The sequence below is a fragment of the Anabas testudineus genome, chromosome 1 (assembly GCF_900324465.2).
Source record: "Anabas testudineus chromosome 1, fAnaTes1.2, whole genome shotgun sequence".
NCBI lineage: Eukaryota > Metazoa > Chordata > Actinopteri > Anabantiformes > Anabantidae > Anabas > Anabas testudineus.
In genome coordinates this window covers 9,518,731-9,531,077 of record NC_046610.1, presented here as the reverse complement: position 1 = coordinate 9,531,077, position 12,347 = coordinate 9,518,731, and the positions used below count along the sequence as shown (strand labels likewise).

Sequence of the window (12,347 nt, the reverse complement as noted above, 5' to 3'; positions counted from 1 at the left end):
CCTAGTAAATGAAACACAATCCAACTAATCTCATTCTTTTTGTACAAACAGCTAAAAAAACAATTTACTCATTGAAAGAAGGAAACATCCTTCATTCTGTGGTGTTTTTACCTCCGTACTTTATCTTTCTGTCAGTCAACACTTCTTTTATCTCTACAGTGACACTGGTTTTGATATGAGCACCACTGTGGGACCAGATGTTAGTACAAAACTGCCTTTTAAACAACTATCTGTATGTTTGCAAACTGGAAAAGGAAATTACTCGTCATTTTATCACAATAGCCCTCTTATTGACCTAATTGATTAAAATAAATCTATTTGTAAAACATGCAGACAAACAGGAAATGTCCCAGCTTTAATTCCACTCGAACAAATGGCCGAATGCCAATTTGATAATGGAGCTCATCTGTAATAATACCACAACACAGTTGGAAGCATACCATGCCCCGCGTTTGTCTCCCACTGCAAATAAGCGTGTGGTTGTTTCCTGCAGCAGATTGCTTTCATCAAATCACATCATGTGACTGAGCAGCGAGGCCACAGGCATTAGAGGCTGTCTAAGAGATAACCTCAGACTAATCAGCATCATGGCAAAACGGCAGATAAGGAAACAGGAAGTGCTTATTGGGAAGGGTGAGAAATAGACTGTGGTCATATTTTATGACTGGGACAAACTTTCCGTACCTTCTTCTTCCTGGGTCTTGTTCTGGAAATGTTAGTTGAGGATTTGTCCAGACATCCTGTATTTCCTTGTAGGTTTTTTTGGACAAGCTTTGAACATGTATAGGAAGAAAATGAGAATAGGAAAAGAAATTGTTAATAAGCCTTTAGTTCACGTTTAAATGTTTACTGCAGCATGAAGACATAAATTGAAAACCAAATCCTTTACTGAATACTGAAATGATCACTGTTAATAATAAAAACAATGTATTATTCACTTTGCATCAGTCTTTCGAGATAATTTGACTTGCTTCAGTAGTTGCTCTTCAGAAAATGAGTTTATAAAGTGTACAACCAATTAAATTTTAAAATAAAACTCTCCTGCAGTGCATGTGATATTTGCTTAATCCACTCTAAGCCAGACTAAACTCTGTAAGAGCTGAACAAGTGCAAATCTGAACAGTGCTCTTTTTAAACATCTCTACCATGAGAACAAATAGGAAGTTAACAGCAATGTCAGTTGCATAGTCTTAAAAAAGTCATTGTCTATTCAAACTGAGTGACCTCGAATACCAATCCAGGCAGTATGCACAAGTCAGCTGACTCTGATAACATCTTTTAAAGCTCATGAAAACCCACACAGACACACACAGAAAAAAAAAAGCTTTGGTGTCAGGAAAGAGCTTTTCCAAAACATGTTATGTTAATCACGTAATAGTGATCACAGGGTTGGTGTTAAAAAGGACTATGTAAGGGAATTTGAGGGAGTCATGGACGTTTGACCTGGGAATGGGACACGTAAACAACAACACTTCATTTCACAGTAAACAGACTCGGAGAAAAGCTTCTGTTACAGGTACAAAGACGAACAGCAACACATAAACAAGGACACACACATGCAGGTATGGACTAGTGAAAAACACACACCTTTGTCCTGGGAACAGGCGTCGGCGTCTTTGCGTTGAGGTGACTGGGTGACTTTGTGCTTCCATCCGTGACATGCGTCTCCTAGGACAAAGAAGGTACATAATATAATTAGGAATAATAAAATCAATCTTTTTACAATTAGGGGGTTGTGTGAGAAGAACTCCTGGGTGTGTGTTTCTTCTGAGAGGCCTAACAACACGGTTGAGAATAGACTTCAACATTCTGCATTTTCAAACTCACATAAACACATGCACACCTCCTACTTGTCAGCCGTTAACGACTGAAGGTAAAGGTAACACACGTGTTGTATGTGCTGCGTTCACAGACACTAAGAAGAAGGTCAGGAGGTGAGGCGCCGCAGCCCGCCACGTGTGCATGTACATCCTGTACAGTATGTGTTACTGTTATCATGTATGTGTGCATGTTTGCGCGTAAGGTGATCCTATTCGGACTGCAGGGTTTCCCATAGCTCAGCGGGCTCTCATGTGGCGGTGACTGTGCCAATTACAGTCACTGACATTAGAAACAGGAAATATTATCAAGAAAAAACAAACAAACACTTCAACATCAAAGTGTTTTTTTTTTTCAGATTTCATTTTTGTGCTACTATAGATCTGGGACTTTCATTTTCATCTGGCAAAGTTGAATACAATCATTTCTAAAATTATCTACATCTATAGGAGTGTTGTGCACCGTAAGCATCATGACGCATGGAGAACAGACAGTATGCTTGATGAGGTTAAACTGGTAAGAGAGACATGCTGTGAGAACACGGGGGGCCACAGTCACTGCCTGTCACGCCACCATTGCATCAGATACACCATGTCATATTTCACACCACTAACGCAGCTGTCAATCAACAATCAACTGGAACGAGCACTTTCTTATGCATTTTGAGCAAAAATATTTACATTAGTGCCATCGCAGCATAAAGAGCTTTGAGGTGCTGTTTAGTTCGGCTGCTCGGTCTAATTTAAGTCTCTCTGGGGGAAATATGTGCAGTATCATAGCTACAAGAGGACACTGAAGAAACATTGGCTGTGTGCAGAGTTTCTATCCACCACAAAGAGTGATACTAACATTTCCTGATACACTTGTTTATTAATTGATGAGATTAAGTCTTTGTTAGCTCATGAAAAATGTATGTAGTGCATACTTTCTAATGGACCAATACTTAAATAGAAAAGTATAATCCGTGCTTCACATATTTTTCTTTTTTTGATGCAGTAAGTGAAACTTAATAAAAAATACATCATTATGTAAGTCACAAACTTAAACAGCATCCGAGACTAATGATTTTCACATGGACAACCGGCTGTGCTTTTCTGGTTTCTTGCAGACAGAGATGCAGCAACAAGAAGCTGCCGACCAGATCAACCAACTAATCAATAAAGACCAGCAACAGAGCATTAAATACAACAACCGGAGACTTAAAGCAGCCACCTGTGGAGGACTCGTATGAGATCAATGCTTCAATCAATTTATACATTACGTAAGTGTGTATTTATAAACCACCACCACAAACTCACCAGGTGGAACTCAAAGGGGCAAGAAACCACACTCCACTGTTTAAATTACATGGGCACAGTTAGATGTCTTACCGGCTGCACTGCATTGTAATGACCGCCAACACAGATCTGGTTCATATAAACATGAGCATCTGGTGTTCCAGTGAGTATACAACACCTTAATAATGACGAGGGTGGGTTGTGTTTCTGTGCGGCCCTCTCGGTCCCTGTCGACCTCGAAGATGTTGTTGTAGTTCTGGATGAGCTTCGCCATGATACTGTTACAGATGTTTTGGTCCTTCATTGCTTCAAAACTAGGGGTCACGCTGAAAAAGAGGGAGACGAGATGAAAAACAAAACCAGAAAAACAAGCAAATGAGATTTCGTCAGAGTAGCAATAGAAAATAAAGGTGATTATTTGCTGATAAATGTTCATCATTCTACATTTAAAGAGTTTATTTTCATACTGTGCTTAATAAGTACGGGAGCAGTGAGTGTCCCAGTTTCTACTGGACACATCCACCAGTTTCCAGACTGGACAACAGTGCAGCTGTAAGCCAGGAAATTTACTACTATGAACTGTAACACGCTGTAAACCCCTCATAAATAGACTGGTGAGAACAGAGGTGCTTAGGCCAGCAACTGCAGGGAAGCAATGACTGCACCATTTATTTCTGATCATCAGAGTAACATTAGAAAACACATGAAGGTCAAACTGTTTACTATTTGTCATAAGACATTTATTTAAAAACTGTTTGCTTCACTTAGTCAATGTTATTAACTTATGTAGTGAAACCTTTAATAAATGTAATGAATGACTTTGAATATGGTTTCAAATGTTATTTCAGCTCAAAATATTTCATTATTGTTTTAGCTGTATGGGAAAACTAGAACTGTCATGATGCTATCCTCTATAAATAACCTACAGCGCCACCTGCTGGTTAAACATAGAGACAGAGAGACCCAGACACAGAGTTTACAATAAAATAAACTCTCTGTGAGATTTATTTAACTTCAGTATATATTTGTAATTTTTTTTAATCACAGGCCAAATGTTCAACTGTGTTTTAAGTAAGAAATCTGACGTGAGGTTCATAATATTCCTCAATATTTACTGCTGTTAGACTGGATTCCTTTTATCCACCCCTCTGCTCTGCTATATGAAACCAGCGTTAAATCAGTTATCATGACTGTCTACATGCTGATTTTAGCCGAACAGGGTGACAGACCAGTGTGCCTGACTGTTACTTTAAGACTGCAACAAACACAGTTAGCAAAGGTCACGGTGAACAAGTCAACTTTGCCAAAAGCTTCAGGAATGTCAGGTATGTTCTTTAAGGACGAGGCTGAGGTGGGTTTGTATAAAAGGACCGAGACATTTGATGAATAAATGTTTAGTTAACCAGGGTGCCTGCTATGCCCCATTAATTTATTTTAACCTACTAGATGTCATTTAGATTTTTACTTAGACACAGATACAGGTCTAAGGTTGTACAGTAGAGATTTGTCATTTTGCAATATCTGCCCTAAATGCAGTGAGTTAGTTTCTTACTTTTGGTTTTATCTCCTAACACTACTGTTTTGATTCTCATCCACAGTTTCCCAGCTAAAAAAAACTCTAAAAAACAAACTGCTACTATTCCAAATGAAGGGGAGCATGGTGGAACATCCAGAAGCTAAAGATCCATATACGTCCTTCAAGAGTGAGTAGAAAACACAAATAAGGAGAGGGAATATTGAATTTCAGGTCACCAGAAAGAACTCCAAATGAAAAATACTGTTGCTCTTTATCTGCTGGATGTGTTGACGGTCAAGTTTCATGTAATATTATTTAGGTATATTACTCTATGATGGGGGAGAAATAGGAGAGAGAGCTGCAGTGATGGTGAGGTTGGTCCATTGTCCTTTATTTTGAATGCTTCACCACATGCACCCTCAGAAAGGCTAAACTTACTGGAACACACTGGGTCCAAACACAGTGGCGAGGTTGAGGGCAGTCATGCGATTGTCCTTGTGGTTCCTCTCGACGAGGCTAAGGAAGTGGCAGAGGTAGCGGAGGAGGCTGTGGTTTGTGTCCGGGAGCTGCTGGAGCAGGTCTCTCAAATCTGACCAGGAGCCATCATCACCACCACACTCTGCAGACACACAACAAGATGTCAGGACAGGGCACAGGTGGAGATGCCAGCTACAGCAGTTAATGCATGCTGCCGTTCACACTCAAGCAAGTGATTTGTGATTTGACTAGCTGTGTTTCCATTAGAGTAGTTTACAATGTGTGAAACATAAATAGACTTTTACTGATCAACCAAACTCCTAAACTTGATAAATAGTTCTCGAGTGGGCAGCGATCGCTCCCACAAAGAGCCTGAAATATGTTGATGCTATTACTCAGGATACATAATTGGGTCAGAGTTGGATAAACAGATAGGGCTACTGATCCCGAATGACGCAAACAATGTGAGTGCGTGCGTCTACTCGAGTGTGTGCGTCTTATTGTGCAGAGGGGGAAATAAAGGCTTAGAGAGCTCACAGGCATTATTGTTTCTCCAGAGTAAAGTTCATATTATATGTGTGCGCGTGTGTGTGTGTGTGTGTGTGCACTGGTGTGTAAAGTGCATGATCACATGTGTGTTTTACTATGAGAGGGGGGCTTACAAATTCTTGATCAACAGGTTAGTGCAATACACAAAGTCTAAGGGAAAAACATTTAATACAAAATGTCATTTAAACAAAGATGCCGCACATCCAAAGAGAAGTGAACTTAAAAAAACAATCAGAGGACAAATCACTGCAGAGGATAACATTTGCTGTGTGTGGACATAGGAAGAGATGAGATCCATCAAATTTCAGGTGAGAAACAATAAACCTGTCAGATTTTTTTTTTGTTTGCATAATAATATTGATAATATTGATTTTTCAATTAACATAAAAAAATAACTATAATATTTTGAAAATGTCTCTGCTGTCATGATTTTGTAGATGATCATTATATGTTAAAATATTGAAAGTTACTGCTTTGAAATAGATCTCTAAGAAGTGAGAAGCATATAATAGAGCAGAAAAATATAAATTGAAGTTGTTTTTTTAAACACACTATCAACTGTTCACAAATTGAATAGTTTGTGTTGTAACTGATAAAACTACTGTTTTACTGTATGTTTGGCTCATATCCAAAATGCACATTAAGTAGCTGCAAACATATTTAATTTCTTCAGTACGTGAACTGTATAAAACTGCTCTTTTAAACCTTCACAGTTACATTTACTCGGTTTATTGATCTGCAGTGAAGACATGAAACCACCATCTATCATAACTGTGCAGAGCTCAGTATAATATCTGAAACTGGCTAATTTGTAACCAGGATATTCACTTTACAACATAAAAGTGCAGAGTAAAACACGATGGGGTCGATGGAACATTGCAACATATTCTGATGTTCAGAAATACACAGTGCATACTTTCATAATCTGCACTAATGGCCATACATTTATCATACACCTCAACTGTTTTTGTGGCAAGGAGGCCAAACCCATTTTTTTTTTAAATGCAAGTAGTTATTTTACTCTGTAGTTATGGCCAAGGTCTGCATCAAAAAGTGGTTTTGGTAACGCAGCATTTGGACACAGGCCCTGAAAAATAGGCTGATATTGATGTGGTCTAAAGCTGTAAAATATATAATGCAGCCAAACTCTTCTCCCTCAAAACACAATGATCGAGGAAAACAGACAGTGAGCAAAGATACTTCACCTGCCAAACAACTCACTTTATCTTTCATGACCTTATTTATTAGATTATTGCCAGAAACACGAGGTGCATCATTCTTCTACCCACATAGACTCACTCTCCATCACACGCCTAACTCAGCAGTGCACTGCATGATGCAGATAACTGAGTAGCTAATATTGAAGTTGAGCAAATAAAGATCGCTTTGCCTATCATCAAATCCGAGTCATGACCCAGATATTCGTTAGACTGGTGTACGTAGGTATTAAAATCACATTTTGGCAAGTTGTTCAAAATGACACATAAAGTTAATATAACTGTAAAATGTTACCGCACAAACACTCTTACCTTGGTGGTGCTGGATCAGTTCCTGTTGCACTGTTGAGTTTACCAGACCCTCCGGTAGGTCCCTCAGATATCTTTTGAGCAAACTGGCCACAGTAGGGGTGTCACATTCAGAGAGAAGGTCAACATCCTCACCACTCTCCAGCCGCTGCTTCAGGGTCTCCACAGCCCGGACGTTTCCATTCACTCTGAACAGACCCTCCTGATGCAGGGCTGGAGGAAAACCAGAGAACCACTAGTTAGCTACAGGGATTAAGATATTGTTGAAATTAGTGCTCTTAGCAGAGCTAACCAGACAATAGCACAAGGTTTTGTTTGGACCCGACCCTTCTCCATCCACAATAATAGAATAATTTCTTATTCCATCCATATGTGGAAGTCCCAGTACATAGTTTGGGGTAGGTGGTTGTGGTTCAGGAGGTTATAGGTTTTTGTCCATTCATCACAAAGCTTGCCTCAGACACTAAATCCCAAGTTCTTTGTAATTCATTTTATATTATAATAAATAATAATAATAGTATTTGCTATATGACTAAATGTGTAAAAAACGTAGTAGTGTGGGCTACAGTAATACACAATAAAATAAAATAAATACAGATTATAAATAAATATATAGTTTTTAAATTTACATTTACAACGCCAACAGACTACGACATTTATGTGACATTTTCTACATTCAGTACTGACAAGTGGCAGAAAATAAGTTGTAAGTCAAAGTGACACCGGCCTCTAATTCTCAGTAGCTGTGAAGAACCAGCTGTACTTGTACTATCATCTAGTGGACAAACAGAAGAACTACAGAAAGTCATAAAGTAGGTCAATACCTCACCAGTATGTGTTCAGGTTTTACTTCTGTAACTCTAACCCTTAATTTAACTGTGTATGACATTATACTGAAAATTGTATTTGTATTTTTCTTAGATAATGATATTACTAGAGTTTGAGGTGAAAGGACTGATATTACTGACTGATATTACAATTGCTTGTATATTTTTATCCATAAATTTGCCTTTTAAAAATAAACTCACACAAAGTTTGCTCATTCGTCATGATCAAAATAAAACAAAATCATAAATAAGTTGTGTGACTGTGTAGAAAAGTTTAAAAAAAAAGATTAAATACACAATTTATTGTAAACTATGGTGTTGCTATTCTCTGGATATAATATCATTTTACAAAATGACAAAGTGGCAGACTCAGTCTTACTGATAGTGTTGATACTTTCTGCTGTGTCTTATTCTCACCATGCTTGCGGAGATGCTCCACCATCCTTTGCACCACCAGTGGCACACCGTCCTGCACCAGGCCTTTCTCTCGTAGATCACAGAGGGACACTCCAAACAGCTTGGTGTGCTTGGCCGCCACTGTCCTCGATCGCAGTATGGGTATCTGGACCATCTTTTTCATGTCTTCTTTAACCTGCACTGCTGTCTTATTGTGCTGCAGGGAGATGAGCAGAGAGCAGCAGTCAGCCACTGACACTATGGGCACAGAGGGCAGCACTGGAGCCGGCATCAGGTTAGACACTGCTGAAACACCCGTTTGGGGGAGATGAGGCTCACTGTGCTAGATAGCATAGATTAAAATGTGTGCATGTGTGATGGTGAGGGTGTGTCTCTATGGAGCTCATATATATGCACACCTCCTGCAGTCGCACTGTCATGCACTTAGAGGACAGCGTGTGCTGTGTGTGTGTGACAGGAATTACAAAGGGAAGGGCTGACTGTGTGTGTGTGTTGCTACGACAAATATCAGGTTACCACGCAACACCTTTGGTTTAAGGAATTGCCAGAGACACACGCACCTGCACAAATAGACACACGTATGCAGACACAGTTATTTGTTCAGACGAGCAAATTAATGTTCAACTTTTATTCACAAGTCCAAATATTAATTTTAATGCAGAACTGGGATGATCATCAGTCCAAAAGCCCACATTTGGACATGAAAGATCAACATAAAAAGGTTTTACTGGAACGTTTTCTGAGTAAACACTCAGCAGTCTGTGAAGCTGAACTGAGAGTAAAGCGTGCGAGAGTTGGCTCCTTTTAAAGAAACTTATTTAATCAAGTGAAGTGCGTCTGTGTGCTCCACTGGTCTAAAACAGTCCTCCATGCTATAATGGAAACATGTTCAGGTAAACATCAAAAATTAAATAAATATATGAAAGTATTAACATCATATTGCACATGCCAAAAATGCTAAAAATACTATTTTGTGTACTGTTGAGTAGTTAAATATATACAGTAATAGATAGCTTTTTTTAAATTAATACATAACTGAATGTATTCACCAGCTGTTTCACCTTATCTGACACCTTATCAATACAAATACAGTCACAGGTTGTCTCTGACTCTTTACACATAGATTCTCTCTGAGTGCAAACAATCCCTACAAAACCATCGTACTCATCGATTCAGGAAACATGACACAGATCAGGCATCTGGCACAATTAAATATAGTATATTTAATTTCTGTGTTCATTAATACTAGATAGTTACGACACACAAACCAGAAGCTGCATTCGGACTCTAGGTGAGGAGGAAAAGACTTCCTGTACTTCAGAGCAAGTTTTACTCCTGTAGCCATAGCGACAGTCATTCACCCTGAGTTCACCACTTCGAATGAGTGAACTGACCCATGCAGTGAAACGAGAGGCCCCGACGATGATTTGGACGTTATGAAGTTACAGTGACACAGTGTTTTTGCTTTGTTAGGAAAGTATGGAGGAGAAAAGCGCAGATGCGTTTATTCTCTTTACTGCAGGTTGTGTAGAATAAAGGGTGCAGACATGTGCTGCTCTCAGGTCAGCTGATTAAAAAACCCACCTAACAGATGGTGCTAATATGACTAAGGAGACAAGATCTTTACTGTGGCAGATGCTCTGGCAGCGTTAATACAGCATTAATGCATTCACACTCAAATGTGCATCCGAGAAGCTTTTAGAGGCAAACAGATTCGTGCTAATGATGCTCAGTCATCCACTCTACTCTGACAGGTGCATGAAAATATGTCAGCCGGTGAATGCTAATTAAGAAAGATTGAATTTTGATTCTGATTGCTTTATGCTTAGATGGCTGCATTAACTTAATAAGCTATACTGAGTTGACATACTGTGTTTTAACATGAACTGTCTCCATCTTCAGGTGAGGGGGGTTGTTAGCAATTATTACAAACAATAGATTATGGTGCAAACAGGAAACACATTATAATTACAACAATGTAAACATGTTTCTTTTACAGTTTTTGATCCTGCATTTGTAAGACTGATATAATAATGTAGAATATAATACAGCTTCACTCGTGGTGATGCACATTTTTTTTTTATGATTTTCAGAGCTAAGTGGCTCCAGAAGTACTACTACTCATGCCCGCGTTAAAGAGTTAAGCCAGTCTGAGCTAGGTGTGTGATATGCCTTACTGACCAGATGTCCCTTAAATCTGTCTGCACGATCATGTACGCACACACAACATTAACACAACCTGGAAGTTTTAATGTTGTGGTCGACAATGCTCAGCATGGGAAAAAAAGCATTAGTTTATACATGAATGATTCCTGAATGACTGACACAGTGGTGACCTAACGTGGCAGATGATGTAATCCTGGACACTCAATGACTCTCCTGAAGGCCAAGCATTTCTTTTCCTTCAATGATTCAACTTGGAAAAAGTTAATGCAACAACTCAGCATGGAGGAGACGTACAATAGAAGAAATAAGAAGAGGCAGACGGTGACTGTGCAGACGGTGCCCACACGTTCTAACCAAAGCTGAACTGCTGCGTTGGACACGTAAAATCAAATGTTAACGGTCAAGTTCGAGGTATTGATGAGGTCGTCCCGTCCACACAGTTACCACACATTTAAAGAAACGTGTACTCGTTTGCTTCTATTGTTCAATGTTTTGAAAGCCACTGTCATGGAGAACAGTCTGCTGTGATTAGCCTAATAATCCCCATCCCCTTCTTCTTCCCTCCCCCATCCTTAAAATATTTTCACACTTCAACTTCTGACAGTGACAAAGAAACCTATTGTCAGACCTTTTTATTGTCAGGAGACTATTGACTCAGCTTTCTCTCTCTTGAGAGTGTGAAGAAATGTTGTTGTGGTTGAGAAGCTTTTCTTAAATAGTTTAAGTGGCTAAATGTCTTTTTGAAGAGGTTAAATGCAAACTAATAAGCAACACAGGCCATCTTGCTGTGCCTTTAACTTTCTCATTAAGGGGATAGCATGCCCAAGCATGTGTGCCCTCGTTTCCCAACCCTCACCCCTCCTCCTCCTCTGGTCTCTGCCTCTTTCCCTATGTGGGTGGTCATTGGAGCAACTGGTAGCAAAAGCACAACAGGCAACACAAGGAACAGCTGCTCGGCTCAAGGAAACCACTGATACTTTTCAAATTAGCCAGTTAAAGTGTTTTAATATGTAAAGGCCACATTTCTCTTATGGAAACATTGTGTAAAGTTTCCCCACTGAGGCGCTGGATGATTCCTTGGGCAGAAAATGTGAAGTTTACAATGTAAAGCTGCTTTCTTTGTGAACAAAGTGTGGAAAAGTATTCATGCTGAGGTATGATTGTAGTTTTTGCATTTGTTGCAAACATTACTTTAGATTATGGGAAGTTTACAGAGACGTGTCCCTCCTTGACATTTTAAAAAGTCATTCAGCGTCTCTCAGAACACCAAACACACACCATCCTGAAGGAGTGTGTAGGCTGGTAACTCTCCCGTTATGCACAGTTTAGCCCCTAATCACAGGTTGAATGAGTCTTTGAGCCAACTCAGGCTTTGTAGTTCCTACTCACACAGATGGTCAGAGCTCCTGCCCCCATTCTCCCACAGAAGAAACGCCTGCAGAGGCGAAGATGAAGGGAAAAAAATGCTGCTGTCTTCCCTCCTCCTCTTCTCACTCTGTTCCAGAACAAACTTTTGGACTTTTCCCAGCGGTGGGAACTCCTTTCGCCTTAAACTGTGCCATCCAAACGCTCCAAAAACACAACACTAATAATCCATGGTGGGAGAGGGTGAGAAGAAATGCTGTCAGTACCGGCAAACTATTTTCTGTCCACCCATGCGCACAGACTAGTGCTTTTCTCTCTTTCTCTTCCTCCCTCTTTATTCCCCTCTCTCCTCCTAGACTGAAATCTGAGCCAAGCTCTGCCATTGGCTGACTGGCCTGGTCATGTGATT

At 39.6% G+C, this 12,347-nt stretch overlaps 1 protein-coding gene across 5 annotated transcripts in view; it reads right to left on the bottom strand.

Moving 5' to 3' along the window:
• fam13a (family with sequence similarity 13 member A) overlaps positions 1-12,174 on the bottom strand; it is a 41,768-nt gene extending 29,594 nt beyond the window's left edge. The window contains exons 1-7 of one of the 5 annotated variants that reach the window (XM_026359847.1): positions 11,963-12,174; positions 8,408-8,603; positions 7,167-7,376; positions 5,050-5,230; positions 3,274-3,421; positions 1,588-1,668; positions 685-771 (exon numbers count right to left, since the gene is read on the bottom strand). In XM_026359847.1, coding sequence (XP_026215632.1) covers positions 685-771; positions 1,588-1,668; positions 3,274-3,421; positions 5,050-5,230; positions 7,167-7,376; positions 8,408-8,603; positions 11,963-11,989 — 930 coding nt within the window. In that variant the 5' untranslated portion in view covers positions 11,990-12,174. The remainder of the gene's footprint in view (positions 1-684; positions 772-1,587; positions 1,669-3,273; positions 3,422-5,049; positions 5,231-7,166; positions 7,377-8,407; positions 8,604-11,962) is intronic. The other 4 variants (XM_026359849.1, XM_026359850.1, XM_026359848.1 and 1 more) reach the window with 4 other exon arrangements.
• Positions 12,175-12,347: the final 173 nt, after the last annotated feature.